Below are 15,174 nucleotides of genomic sequence, written 5' to 3' on the forward strand. Positions count from 1 at the left end.
CATAAGAAACATTTGGTGAATCAGAGACAAATAACACAAATCTATATGTGTATATATAGCATTAGAAAGGTCATATAAAATACAATACAGCCTTTTTTCTTGCTCTAACATGATTATGTTTGAAAGGCAAGACCTGGTAATTGCCTGCATTAATATCTAGGTGGTGAACAGTCACTAGAACCTATTTTCTTTTTGAATTACAATGTTGATCCTTTTAGACAACTTCTTGTGGCTCATCTTTTTTTTTAGCATGGAAAATGCTAGAATGCTTAGAAATCTCTGAAAATATCTATTTTCTTTGTCCTAGCATATGAAAAGGCTTTCTCTAGAGCACATTTAAGCTTCCTTGTGAACACTGTGAAGTGTTTCATCACTAACAACAGGAAAACAAATGCCAGAGCTCATGTGTTAACCTCCACTTAGTCATAATTACCCTCTTTTATAAGCTGAATCTCTCAAATCCTCAAGCCATATGTTATTGCTTATTTCTCACTGGAGTATATGCTAAAATAAAAAAGAACCTATAGTAATGTCTCCTTATTAATATTGCACTATTAAAATTCACCAAAAAATTCCTGTAAACAAATCTGTACCTCCTTAAAAACACACCTTCCATTCTTGATGTATTTGATTTTAAAATCAAGTAGAACAACATAGCACTAGTTCAGTTAATTTCCCTCTCTTGATTGTCTCCTTCCTGAAACACTGAAATTCAAATGTGACTGTGACTGACAGTCCTTTGGAGATTAGCATGGCATTATTAGTCTGCACAGCAGGTGACCAAAGTAACTGCTGGAAAGGTTTCTCTTATTTTAACCCTAAAGGATGTAATCTAATACGAAAAGAAAGAATTTGGAGGCTCACAATTACCCTTGAACTGGAATTGTACAAAGAAACCAAAGCAGAAAGAAGACTTGTATTCTTTAAGTAAGAGTTGTAGTCAAGGTAGATCATTAGGTGCCTTCTAATGTTACATTTTCACAGATCCTGTAACACTTGATATCCAGAAGAAAAGGTGGATTTACACTGAAATTATCAGGCTCTTCCAACTTCGTTGTACCTGTGAGCATAGGGACACCCAATTAAGATCCACAAAACTACTCAGGAGACTTCTGCACTTCTGTCCCCAATGTGTGGATTTATTGCAGTCTAAGGGCAAGTTTTACAAATATGATACCAAGCACATATTAGTCAGAATTGATGCCTGGAAATAGAGAAACTTCCCAGAGGAGCAAAATTGTTTTCATACTGAAAATTAAGCTGTATTTAACCCTACCCCAGAAGAGACTGCTCTTACTAACAGCTAAAGAGGAGCAGGAGGAAGTACAATCTCATGCATGCATGCATTTTTGCTTGGCAATGACATTTTTAATACCTAGTTGGAGTGACATTTGCATTCCCTGAAGCCCCTCAGGTAGCAGCAGTATTCTGCAGATATAAAAGCACATCCAGTTCTCAACTTCCCAAATGGCACTAACCAGAGCTGTCCAGGGGTTTGTGGCAATGGGCAGCCGTGAGCAGGGGAAGTGAGGAAGCTGCAGAAGTGGGGGAGCACACACAGCCCTTCCTGGGCAGCACCAGCTGCACATCCTGCAGCCCCTCCCTGACCTGGAACCCAAGCACCGAGCACCAGGGACCCCCCTGCCCTACCCAGCTCCACTGCCACGTCCCATGGGCACTGCAAATCCTTTTGCAGGGCACAGTCTTAAAGGCAGGTTGTTCTAACTGCAGGAGAGTTGCCTGGTGTATTAATTTGCATTGGCAGAAACTACTTCACTACTAACAAAGCAACAAATTTACATTACAATGTGGAGCTGTTTATAACCAGTGACCCTTACAAAACAAGTTAAGATTTAATATTTGTGAAACAAAGCAAAGAATTCACTGGTGGCTTTGTATCAGCATAAATGACTAATTACTTTAATCAGGAAGCTCAAAAGATAATGAACTTGATTTATTATAAACACAGGGGCTTGCCCTCTTATAAAATTTCTTGCTCTGCAGTTCAGGGCACATATTGATTTATGACACTACTTGTAATTCTCTTGCTTTTAAATTTAAATTTAATAATGGGTAAAAATGAATTAAAAGTAAACTGGAAAAATACACATTCCCAATATAGTTTTACTCAATTCCACAGCAATATTCATATGTTATGTATATCTCAGCATTTCACTAACAGTAATACAAAGAATACAAAACTAGTTTGAAAAACAGGCAGCCAGTAAAAGATTCATTTGGTCAAGATTACAGAAAGAGTGAATATTTTTTGCTTTTTCCTAGATGACCCCTCATTATTTAATGATACCTGACATCTGTTGCTGAGAACAGCTGAACTCAATTCAAATCCAGTTTTTCTAGGAATAACTGAGAGAGTCATAAAAAAATCTCTGAGGACAGATTATGAATCAATTATGGCTTAGAATTCCATCAGAGAGAGAGAGAGAGAAACTGAGACTGCCTGGAATGTGGTAGTAGACAAGAAAATAACATCTTTGCAGAAAAGCCACTTTGGAGAGCACTTTACTCTGTCCTGATCCCTGCATCCAGTCCTTTACCTCACTAAAGGGCCATTTGTGGACAGAGAGAGCACTTAAGGCATGTCAGGTCCCCATGACAAGGCTTATAGATTCACTGCATTACATTTAAACACAGTAACAAATTTTACTGTACATATCTCTTAAATAAACATAAAAACATTCATGTCAAATCCACTCACACTAAAATTAAAATTTGTAACTCTGACAAAGTGACTCTGTCACCCATGTGAACCCTTCTAAGTTTCTCCAAAGAAGATGACTACCATGAATTTTCTCTTTCTGCACATTTATGTTGTAGATTTTTGAGGAACCCTTGTGCATTTCTTTATATTTTGCTGAAGTGTTTTCATAGCTCATTGGTAACCAGAAAAGTTCTCTGGCTTAAGTTTTTTGGAGCAATCACTGGAGTGCCAGGGTATTCAAGGACAGTGTCCCACAACTGAGTATGAGTACAGCTGCTTAGTTATTCCAGAGATAATTATTATTATTGCATTGTTATTTGCCGAAAATAATGATGAAGGGCAGTGTGAGAATACTTTCAATGGGAAGAATGTTTTCAGAGAGTGGATGATCAGCTCGATCTACATTCCACTCCAGAGCTCAGCTAAAACAAACCATATTCTTCAGGGCACTGCAACAAATGGATTACCATAAAATAAAGACACTTGGCAGCCAGGTTCCCATTACAGTTGCTTCTTGTGCTGACCAGTCATCATGACCTCATGTTCCCCCTGTTTTAATATTTCCTCACACTTGATTCTCTTTCTTGATTCATACTTAACACCACATTCCTCTGGGCAGAAACCACCTCCCTCTGTGTTTATGGAACCAGCTGTGCCTAGACACTCAGTGCTATCACAGTTCAAATAACAAGATATGCATCTGATCCTGATTTGGGGCAGAGTTGAACAACATATTTGATTAAATCTCTGCATTATCAAAGTCCACAGAAATTTTTATTCTTGAGGTTAGGGTTTTTCATGGTTGGTACAAAGAACGAGGAAGAACCTTTTTCAAAGAAAAAAAGCTGAGCCACCCATCAGTTCTGATGGCAATTGTTACCACAACCACATCAAATGCTAGTAACAGTGCTATTTTCACCAGCAATTCTGTCAAATAATCTCTTCTTTATCTCCAGCATTTCTTCCAAGCCTGGCCACAGAGAGAGCAAGTCCCAGAATTCGCACTGGAATTGTGCAGTTTGAAGGATACCCATCACAAGATTACTAAAAGATACCTGCTTTGGTCCAGGAGGGGCACACAGGGGACTGACCCCTGCTGTGTTCTGTGACCACTCACTGATGACCAGACACCAAACCCCACTGGTGCAAAGCTGCAGAAAACCACCTGCTACTGCAGTAATTACAATAGGGACCAGAAGGTGTGGGATACACACCAATGTAAGACAGAGTTTCATCAGGCTTGGGTAGCCCAGTTAGCTCTGACAGCCTGTGCGAACTCTGGGAGATATTTTCCAATCTCACTCTACAATCAGGGTTGCTGAAACTACATACAAATTTTTAAGGACCACTGATTAAGACAGTTTATTTTCTTTGCTGGATTTTTAACTCACGTAAATGCCTTACAAAGGTGCCCTCATTCTATGAAGTGAACCATCTGGAGTTCTTTTTTTTTTTAATCCACAGTGTTAGAGGTCAGGCAGAGAACACATGTTCAGGGAAGGATTTGAAATGACTAAAAAGGAAGGAAAAATATGAATTCAAAGAGAGTAAACACAAAAGAGGACTTCTCATCCACAAAATGAAGGTCCATTATTTTACACAAAAAAGAAGCCATTAATTATTAAATACATATTTGCTGGTTAAATCTGGGTAAATGTGCTGATTTTGGCTGGGGTAATTTTTTTCGCAGTGGCTGTTATGGGGCTGTATATTGGATTTATGCTGAACACAGCGCTGATAACATAGAAACGTTTTTTTTTTATTATTCCTGAGCAGCACTTACACAGAGCCAGGGCCTCTTCTGCTTTTGTTATATGGCCACACTGGCAAGGATGTAGGGGGTGCATGGGAAGTTGAGAGGAGACACAGCCAGGACAGGTGACCCAAACTGACCAAAGGGATATCCCAGACCATGTGACATCGTCCTCAGTCTATAAAGTGAGGGAGAAAAGGAGGAAGGGGGGGACATTTGGAGTGATTATATTTGTCTTCCAAAGTCACTGTTACACGTGATGGGCCCTGCTCTCCTGGAGATGGCTGAGCACCTGCCCATGGGAAGCAGTGAATTAATTCCTCATCTTGCTTTGCTTGTGTGTATTGCTTTTGCTTTTCCTATTAAACTGTATTTATCTCAACCCATGAGTTTTCCAGCTTTTACTCTCTGAATTCCTTCCCTCATCCTGCTGGTGGGGAGTGAGCAAGCAGCTGCCTGGGCTTGGCTGCCAGAGGAGGTGAAAGCACAGCAGTTCTACACAGAACTATTATGGCAGTAAGAGTGGTGCACAGAGAAAATTTACTGGCATCCTGAAGATCATCCCAACCTGCAAAACTGTCTTAATTGAGCTTTTTTCAGAAGGAAACACTTAGAAGAAAATATTTATGTAAAGCTTATATTTTAAAAGGTACTTCTGGTATTGCAGCATTAAGATTGGAAACTCACTTTCCCAGACATTTGTTTTGTAATAGACATTTAATTTCATATTTGGTTATGTTTGATAACTCTGCTCTGCCACTATTGTGATTTCTGAGACAAAAAAATATGAAATAACTTTGAAAATGATAGATCAGGTTCACTGGTGGGCTTGTTCTGCTGAGCTCAGCAAGAGGGAAAGGCTGCCTGGTATCAGTCACTCCTAGGGGCTATTCTACTTGCACTCGCTGGCAAAAGTCCTTCAAGGACCATCTGCCAGCACAAACAGTGGGAGGGGGGAATCATTCATGTGCACACTCAGGTACTGCCAAGTCCTTCCTTATCCTCAAAAACTTCAAACAGTAGAAGCTACCACAAGCAATATTTAAGATGTCAGTATGCCAGATTTTTCTTCTGTGGAGTCCTCAAAATAGAAGCACTTCACTAGAAGAGACAAAGAGAGGCTACATAGAAAGAGAAGAAGAAAACTGAGTAGATAAAAGAATTTATCTTTTATAAATTCACTTTTTATAAATATCTTCAAAATATTATTCTTGTCATCACAGAATAATGGTCAGCATTACCAAGCACTGCAGGATAACTACACTAAAAAGATACATCTCAAAAGGGTTATTGGAAATGCAAGGGGACACATCAAATATACACAACAGATGTTTGCACACTAAGGTCATATCCTCAAAATTGCTGATATAGGTATATTTATTTAACTTATTACTATAAAAACATATAACAATCCCAGAGCATTCAAAATAGAAGTGCATTGCAGAGCTGCTTATGTTCCAATAAGAGAACCTTCTGTTTCCCTCAATCAGATTTAAAGAGGTGGATCAAAAAGAAAACATTTAAAATTAAATGCAAAATCTTATTCTGATTTGGGGAAAAAAAGCATATACTACAACTACATAGATATATATATATATCCTTTACATATATGTACATATACGATTAATTGGCTTAGCCTGTCCTGTTATGTGTACCCATTCCATCCTCCCAGTTTTATTTTTCTGTAAATGCACCCTTGAAGACATGAGCTAGTATAGAAGGGCAACAGCTGTTCAGCTCTTGGCATGATTAGGATTTTCTCCCTCCGCGGTACTGGACAAAGAGTACGATGATCATGAATGAGCACACCCTACAGTTTTACTATTAAAGCCTTCTCTTCCTTCCCACCGTGCATCTCTGTCTCCATGCCACTGTTCATCACATCCTTTTAAGTGACATCTAACATTTAGATTATACTTGGTCTTAGACACAGCCCAGGCAAATGTTCACTTGCAATTAGCAACAGTGACTTCAGTGAAATGTTTGGTTTCATGGCAGAGTGCTCTCTGCCCTCTAGCACAGTACCAGATCTCTTAAAAGAGTGAGCAACAACAGATGTTTTTCCCTATCATCAACTCTTCAGTTTAGGTTTTATGTTTACTTGGCTCATGGAAAGAAAGAAAGAAAGAAAAAGGCATACTTGGCTGTTCAGATGAAGTACAATGTAACTGTGACACACTGTTTGCAGACGATGTAAAACAAGTTCTCCTTCTGCAGGGAAATTTCTAAGCTAACCTGTAAGCCCCAGTCAGGTGAGAAGTAGATCTCCTTGCTGACACTGTCTATACATCTCTCCAGGATGGAAGAGGCTTTAGGTTTGTTTTATGATGTCTTTTCCTGATTTCTTGGTATCAGACAGTCCTTCACTCCCATTTCCATGCAGTTCTATAGCCAACTGCCTGAAACATCACTTCAGCTGTTTCTTTTGCACACCGATACTACAAAACTGTTTCTGTGAACAGAGATGATATTTTCCGTACCTAACATTAACACAGTAGCAGTTTCTCCACGTCCTGTTCCTGTGAAGGGAAGTCAAGGGCAGGATCAATGTCTGGAATAGATCTCTATGACACAGCCTCATCTCTAAGCAGTTTCAGCACACAGACTCTACACAACCAAGCTAATAGCATCAGCAAAAGAGTATAAATATTAGGAAGAAAAATACCATCATTAGGAAGGTACTAATGATCCCTATCAGTGTGAAACCAGCAGCACCACATGTTAAAAATGTTATTGCAGGCAAGGAAGGCTCAACTCAATTTGCTTCCCAGCTTCCTTTACTTTGTGAAGGGCTCAGCTCAAAATCAGCATGAGATCTGCTCAGAACTTGTGTCAGATTCCAGTCCAAGTTACAAGAAAACACATTTGCACTATCCTCAGCACAGATTACTCCACACAAGAAATCCCTATACAATTCCTGACAGGTTCAAGGGTAGAAGCAGCAAGTTCACAGTGCACTTGTCACAGTCACTGCACTGTGAGCTGCAAAACCAGGAAAGGCGAAGTATATAGGCCATAACATCAGTTTGACTTCTGCACAAGCATTTAGCCAAGAGGATATTTTATGGGAAGGGAGATGCAGAAGAAGCAGGGGGAGGGAAGGAAGCAGCAGCAGCATTAATCTAGCAGCACCCAGCCTACAGAGCCCCTAAAGGTCTCCCAATGTCCTCTGCACCACTGGGGACAGCACAATCCATCAGCCACTAGGCAGGAGTGGGGCAGGAAACAATGCTGTATCAATTCCTTCCAAACACACCTTCAACCATTCCCAACCATTCATATCCTGGCAGCTAAACCGCAATTTAAAACAAACAAAAATAAAACCTACCCAAAATCCTAAGAGAAACACAACTCCAAAAACCTATCTACAATTAAAGTTTCCTTTCCAATTACACATCAATTCTTCTGAATGTTTTTTTCATAGTTCTGGAGGTTAAAGAATACTATCCCATTGTGCTCTATATGACATAAATAGGCAGCCTTCAATCCAGCACTCTTACAAACTGAAGTACACCAGTACAGAGATTCCTGCTCACAAACCAACAGTGTTGGTGTAAACATTAGTAAAAAAACCCTCAGAATGAAAAAACAAAAAAGGCAATTGCTATCCAGAATAAATGTAATTCTTAAGTTATCTCCACTTCCTCCATCATGAAGAACAAACAGGACACTGGTCTCCCAACCTGGTCACAAACTGGTAGAATAAATTTTTTTCATTCTCTCCTACTTAATTATCAAATTAAGCTCTTTTTCTTTTGACAAACCACAGAGCAATATAAATGGCACAAGGTCATCCAGCACATAACACATAGATAGGATCTGAAAGATTGTTACAGCAAAACCTCTAAATTCCAGCTAACAACTCAGCTTGTGAGTTCAAATCAGTTTCCTGGGATTTTAATCACTGGGGTTTTTCCATTACAGATTAATAAAAATTAAGGGATTGATTAAAATTTAAGTGCTTTTTAAGATGCATCAGTCCTTTAAAACAAATTCTCTTTCCTGAAGCATGTTCTTAAGTATTTTTTATAAAAGAACACATTTCCTAATTTGCTTCATCTGCCTGTAAGAGCCTAGAGTATTTGATTAAGCTAAAGAAAATATACAAAAATCCACAGCCTCCTGGCACAACAGCCATTAAAGTGGAGGAGAAATTCACTATCAACTCCAAATGCACAGGAGAGAAGCCTAAGAAAGAAACTGCAAACAGCATTTAAGTGCAAACAAACCTTCCTTTTACCCCAGAAAATCTCACAGTTCTAGAGTCTCAGTATTTACTCTGCTAATTTTTCATTTGAAGCATATTAAAGTAGAAAAAACTTAGAGAAAATTTCGTTAGGCTTCCTAGAAATTGAAGAATGACAAAAACAAAAACCATGGGGCTTTGTAATTGATCTTATAGTTTGACTTTGTGAAAACTGAGCTCATTTGTGAGTCAGGATTTTATGGAATGCAGAGAATTATGGTTACCTGTGTTACCATTATGATAATCAGATGGCATTCTCATAAGGCTCCTAAAACAGAATTTACATTCTGTATCATCTTTTCATTTTTTGTCTGCATATCTCATCCTGTGTAAGCAGCATTTTTTTGGTTGGACTGTTTTCAACATCTGAGTTCAAATACTCTGCTACAAGATTAAAGGTGACACTCTCAAAAGCAATTTCAGTAGACCTAAATTTTCTAGGCACTCAGAAGAAAATAATTAAATGGGTTAAATTATTGTGGGACTTGGGGGACTATCTGTTTGTTTTTTCCTTGCACAAACTCTACTATAAATACATATTACCTGCACCAGCAGAATATCCAAAGTCTTGGGAGGGTTGGTTTTATGTGTGCACAGGAAAATGTATTCCCTGCCCTGTAAGAGCTCACAGCAGCACTTCTGCAATGAGTTCCATGTGTGGCAACACTTAAACCTTTGCAGATGTCATAGTATTAATGTAGAACACTAAACAAATTCAAAACTAAGCATTTTTCATATACTTTTACACAGCTGGTCATCTTGTCACAAACCGCTGGACTTAAACTGTGAACCTAAGGGCTAATGGATGCTAAAAACTTAGTCCTTCATGAAACCTAGAGAGACAAGTGACAGAATCCTTCCTACAGTCCCAATAATTCTAAACAGTAACATGCTAGATGCCTGTGATAACTATGTGATAAGTCTGTGAAACCAGTTGCACAACCTGATAGTTGAGCAGTGAGATTTCATTTCTGACAGCTTGGGCACTTTAGTCTCCCTTTTACTTACACATGCCAGGGGCATAAAGCTTTGATTAGAAGGCATTTCCTTCTGCTGTATCTCAGTAATTTACTTTCAGAAGTCCATTGCTGACACATTAAACATTTCTAGGTGCCTGAAATAAACACTTCCTTTTGAACAAGCTGAGAGTACACAGTTCTTCCAAATCATCACAGACAGACCAATGTACTTCACCCTAACTCCAACCTGCTAGGGAAACATTTTTCAAGATGTATCTTCAGAAGACTGGGAACAAGCAAAGTCCCTCCTGGATCTATTATAAACACAGATTTATATTCTCTTCACAGATACAAAGTCAAAAAAGGAACATTTCAGCATGAGGGTTTCCAAATTGTGCAGAAACTACACATCATTCAATGGGAACCTGAAGTGTTTCTTATTCCTTGTATGCAGCCTCTGTTTCTGACACTTGATCCAAAATTCTGACTATGTCCCTTAAACTGTTATCTAGTGGTTGGTGAAAAAAATGAGTTTGTAAATTGAGCCTGAAGCCTCAATCCAATTTACTGTATTTTCAGGAAACTATATCCTCTTCAAAGACTGGTTTAATCTTCCTCTACTCCCAGTCCCTGGGCAGAAGCTCTGAGAGGCTCACTCTACAATCACTAGGATATAACTGGAGGTAAAGACAAGTGGACAAAGTGGAAGATCTTAAGATAGGGATCTGTAACTATGAATGTAAGCAGTCACATTAGAAACAACAGATTTGTATAAGTTAGGACTCCAGGATCAAGGAGCTCTGGATGCTGTGAGCCATACATGCTGGTTTACACATGTGCTACTTTAGATCACCACTATTCAATGTAAATCTGCAGAAAAAATCAGACTCTGTATTAATCAGTATTCACAGAAAACAGATGCAGAGACAGATGAATGTGGTATGAATAAATACTGTGTGAAGAAAACAGTCTCTATGACCATTCTTTTGTGTTTGTACTGAAAATGTATTTTTGTACGTGATTTTAAAATGAAGTCTAATATAATAAAGATTCAATTGTGACAAGGTATATAATTATCTTCAAAGGTTTACATGGCAGAGAGGGATGCCTGAGCTGAAATTCTAGGCTTCAGGTGTGTGGGAGGCCAGCTCAGGACCTCTCTACAGCTTTGTCACCATCAGTAAGAGATTAGCACTCTGCACTGCATTCAAAAGAGCTGAAAAACAATCAAATCCATATGATTTATTGGCACCATACAAACATTAAATATGGTGACTTATTAGCAAATGTCCTAATGCTGTGTATTCTCACGACAAGGATCCTCAAATGGTTTCCACTTTATGGATCAGTATCAAATGACTTCTCAACAGGACTTGATCATTAATTTTAATTATGAATGGAAATCCATAGCTCCTGATACCTGATATTTTTTTATTTTCTTTTAAATTTTAAGTCAGGAACTGTTTTAGCTGTATATGGAATGAATACTATTCTGATTCATATCCTTTAAAGTTAAAAAATTAAGAAATCCATTCAGTAAGTCTCCTTTGACTAGGAAAATTAACTCTTCTTACTCTCTGATCTTGTGGAAATAGACAGGAACAACACTAAATTCATAAAATTATTGAATTGTACTATGGTCTCTTGTTATCCCACCTGTTTACAAACAGCAACGGAAACAGAGTTAAACAGACTTAAGGGCCTCAAATACAAATGACAATCAAGGCATTGCAAATCCTTCACACAGCATCTGAAACTAGAAAGGTAATTCACCATGACCTAACAACTTTGCTAAGCCTTTGTTTCCCATTTTCCCATTTTCTCAGATTTATTTCTGTAACTTTGGCTGAAAATAGAATACATCTCACTGTATTTGAAGTATGTAGTGCTTAAGTAACTCCAGGAATGTATAGGAGAATTAATTTGCCAAATGGTAAGCACTCATTATTGTTGTCCTGAAAACTTGCATCAGTCATTAATTCCTCTCACATAATTTATCACATATTTCTGGTTTGGATGACTACTATCCATTGTAACTGCAATACATACTCTTTATTTTCATGTAGTGCAGAATGCTGAATGTCTAGCTTTAGATAGGCAGATTTCATTAATTGTAAAATAATCTAAAAAAGAACATTAGTTTACCAGCTTAATTGATGTTAATATCTAAATTACATAGTAATTATGAAGAGAGAAATGGTTAAGATAGGGCTTTGCAACAGAAACCTAATCATTCATTTAGATACTGCAAGCCAACATACACTTTCTTATCAATTTCTGGTGCATTTCAAAGCATGCCTCCTGGTCTAGTCCCCTACAGCTCCTCTGCACACATGGCTGCCATCAGTAAGTGCTTTTCTGTACCACATTTACAACCAGGCTGCATTCAGTTACTCACATGCCACTTCAGAGATGTGTACATAAAGCATTGACAAAGTCTTTAACAAAAAAGAGTGCAAAAAGAAAAAAAATGTACAGGTGCCATCCAACAACAAAGAAATATCAAAATGTGATAACAGCCAAGCAGAATAATGCAACCTCAACGAATCCAGCCCACACTGCTTTATGACACATAAACTGGTTATCTGCTAAAGACTGGTGGCTCACTCAGGGCCAGGGGCCAGCCTCCATCCAGCCTGTCCTGCAGGAACCCCTGCCCTGCAGCAGTCTCTGCACACACAGAGACTCTTCCACCCACTCACCTCCAGAAGTGACCTCTTCAGAACTGGGCTGAGGAGCATTGGCAGGACAGTGTGGGGAAGCTTGCATTGCTGCTGCCCTTGCTATACCTGTCCTGTGGAGAAATAGAGGACTTAATTTCCAGGGCTGTCAGACAGCACCTTCCACATTACAAGTGACGGAAAAAGAAATCAATTTGAAAGTGCCTGATTTGAGCAAGTACATTTTGGGGTGTGGTGAAGAACCCCCAGTTCCTACAAAAGTATTTGGATTAGTTTCACATCTTCCATGGAGCTCCATTTGCAGCAAGCTGGATTCTTTGGTTCATGAACTGATGATGCTCTTGCCAGTTACCTATGTAGCAAGCTGAGATGTGGTCATTGAGAACCAACATAATGAGACAGCCTAAATAAAATAATTAAGGAAATTATATTTAAAATAATCTCTCTACTCTGACATGAAAAAATAACCATTGAGTAGCTCTCTCTTCTGCCTCCTTTTCAAAATGTCAGTTTTCTGCTCTTTGTACATTTTCTTTACAGAAACCATTACTATATTAATTACCTAATAGAGGAACAGTTATTTCGCTTCTCCCATCCAACTCATTCCATAGAGGCACTTTATTTTACTTCCACATTAATCTACATAGGATTACCACAAGAATTGATCCTAACAAAGACCTTTTTCCTTTTCAAAGGAGAAAAGGAAACTTTCCACAGTTCTCATGGTTTCCAGCTGGGACAACAGTTTTCAGCCACCAGTTTTCAGTATGACACATTCAAATTATTTGTATATCCCAAAGCGCAGTCCATTAGAGAGACAGAGACAAAAACAATTCTAACTGAAACACATGAATAAATCATTCTTTTGAGCATGGTGATGAATGCAATGTTTTTCAATTTCCAAACCAACTCTCCAAAATCCCACTAAAACCAGCGTGTTTGTTCCAAAAGTGATCTCTGTATCTTTCAGGAGTACCATGATGGGTTTTTTTGAGGAAATGTCAAGTGCAGACACTGAGGACTGGAAGCTAATGACCAACCACTTTATCCTGGTATGAGTGTGCACTGAATACTGATGTTCACAGGCAGGAACAATTTCCAATAATTAATCTGAAATAGATCAGCCCTCATTGCATTTGCTTAACTTTGGTCAACAGCAATGTTAATCTTGCAAGTGAACTGAAAGACAAGACAAAGCCCATACATGTGAGGCTTATATATAATTCAGAACTGCTGAAAAGCATGGAAAGCAAGGCTAGAAAAACATGATTACAATATGCAGAACAACTCTACTAAGGAAATAAAACTAGCCCAAAAAACCCACATACACTTATATTGCATTATATTGCATCTATTACTTCAATGGAAGAGTAAATGTAGGGGTAAACAGAATTGTTCACTTCTTATTTGGGCAAAACAGACTCATGCATCAATCACTTCCTTAATAAAATGCCAGACAGCCACTATCTTCTAACTGGAGCATAATTATAGCTGTGACTATAAACAGACTTTGCCAAAATATTTGAAAGAAATCTCCAAGAGAAATAATAACAACTGGTCACATATATAACATCATATTTAATAAATCCAGTATATTTAAATATAAAATAAGATACAGTAGTTTGGCTCAAATAAATAGGACTGATTAATTCTGTTCTGGGCACTACAAATCAATTTCTTGTTCACCTTCTAGGAGAGTGATTATTCTCAGCATTAACAGAAATCTGCTCCTTTTCTTTGTGCAACAAAACCAATGAATATCAGAAAGAAGAAAAATGAAAAGCTGACAACCTTAGGCTTTATGTGTTGCCTAAAGCCCACTCAGAGTCCCCAAGAAGTCATGACACATGAATAATCTAGATATTACAGTAATTGATCCATTGATAGTACTGAACAAATCTCCAGAAAAAGAGAATTCAAATACTTTGAAATATTTGGCAATATCTTCTAATAATCATTGAAAGGACTAGAATTTCTAACACCTTTACTCTCATTGAAATGCAAACTGGTAAATGCTAAAACTGTGGGGAGGGGAACATCTACAATTGAAAGCCAGAGCTGAATTGGTCACTGTGTGTTTTTGTTTCATTACTTTAGTAATCTGCAAAGATATCCATGCCTTGGTTTTCACACTTTGACGGTACCATAAACAAGTCTTCAGTGTCTGAAAAACAAACACCTTATGCATTAAATGCTTTAAAAAGCCTTTCCTTTACTTATCCTGATTTTCTCCCCAGAAATTACTGTTCTCCAGCCTCCTACAGTCTACATTGACCTATGTACACCAAGCACTTCAAAAGGCACTTTAACCACCTGGGATATTTCTAATAGGTAGGATCACTTTCACTGTCTGGGAGAGTAATTAATGGAATAAAAAAAGAAAACAACTTTGTCTCAAGGAAGATTCATTCCAGAGATTAGCCCAATTCAAACAGAAAGATCTTCCATGACAGAAAGCACATGCTATTTTTAGGATGAAAATGCATCCTGCCCCTAAATCCAAGGTAGAATACCTCTTCTCCCTCCTTGTTTAAATCTTATGTAGAACTTCTTGTGCATATCGGAACTCTAATACAACTCCCAGACTGACTCATCACCTCTACCAGAAATTTTCCCATGAGTCCTATAGAAATCATTGGTTTTTCTACAATTCATCCTCCCTTTGAAAAATGAAGAAAACCTGTCAGTCTCTGTGACTTGGAAAAAGAAATGGTGAGCAGTACATTGTGTGGGCCTTTGCATTAATGAATCCATGCATCTATGGCTGCAGAAGTGGATTCCCAAGGGACAACATTCAGGTGATGCTAGAACAT

At 38.2% G+C, this 15,174-nt stretch overlaps 1 protein-coding gene across 4 annotated transcripts in view; it reads right to left on the minus strand.

Moving 5' to 3' along the window:
* PPP2R2C (protein phosphatase 2 regulatory subunit Bgamma) overlaps positions 1-15,174 on the minus strand; it is a 194,571-nt gene that overhangs the window by 102,554 nt on the left and 76,843 nt on the right. Inside the window, exon 2 of one of the 4 annotated variants that reach the window (XM_033059425.2) lies at positions 12,383-12,474. The exons of the other annotated variants lie outside the window; for them this stretch is intronic. Within the exon in view, the coding sequence (XP_032915316.1) occupies positions 12,383-12,449 (67 nt within the window). The 5' untranslated portion in view covers positions 12,450-12,474. The remainder of the gene's footprint in view (positions 1-12,382; positions 12,475-15,174) is intronic. 4 annotated transcript variants of the gene reach the window in all.

The sequence above is a fragment of the Catharus ustulatus genome, chromosome 5, assembly GCF_009819885.2.
Source record: "Catharus ustulatus isolate bCatUst1 chromosome 5, bCatUst1.pri.v2, whole genome shotgun sequence".
In the NCBI taxonomy this organism is placed as follows: Eukaryota; Metazoa; Chordata; class Aves; order Passeriformes; family Turdidae; genus Catharus; species Catharus ustulatus.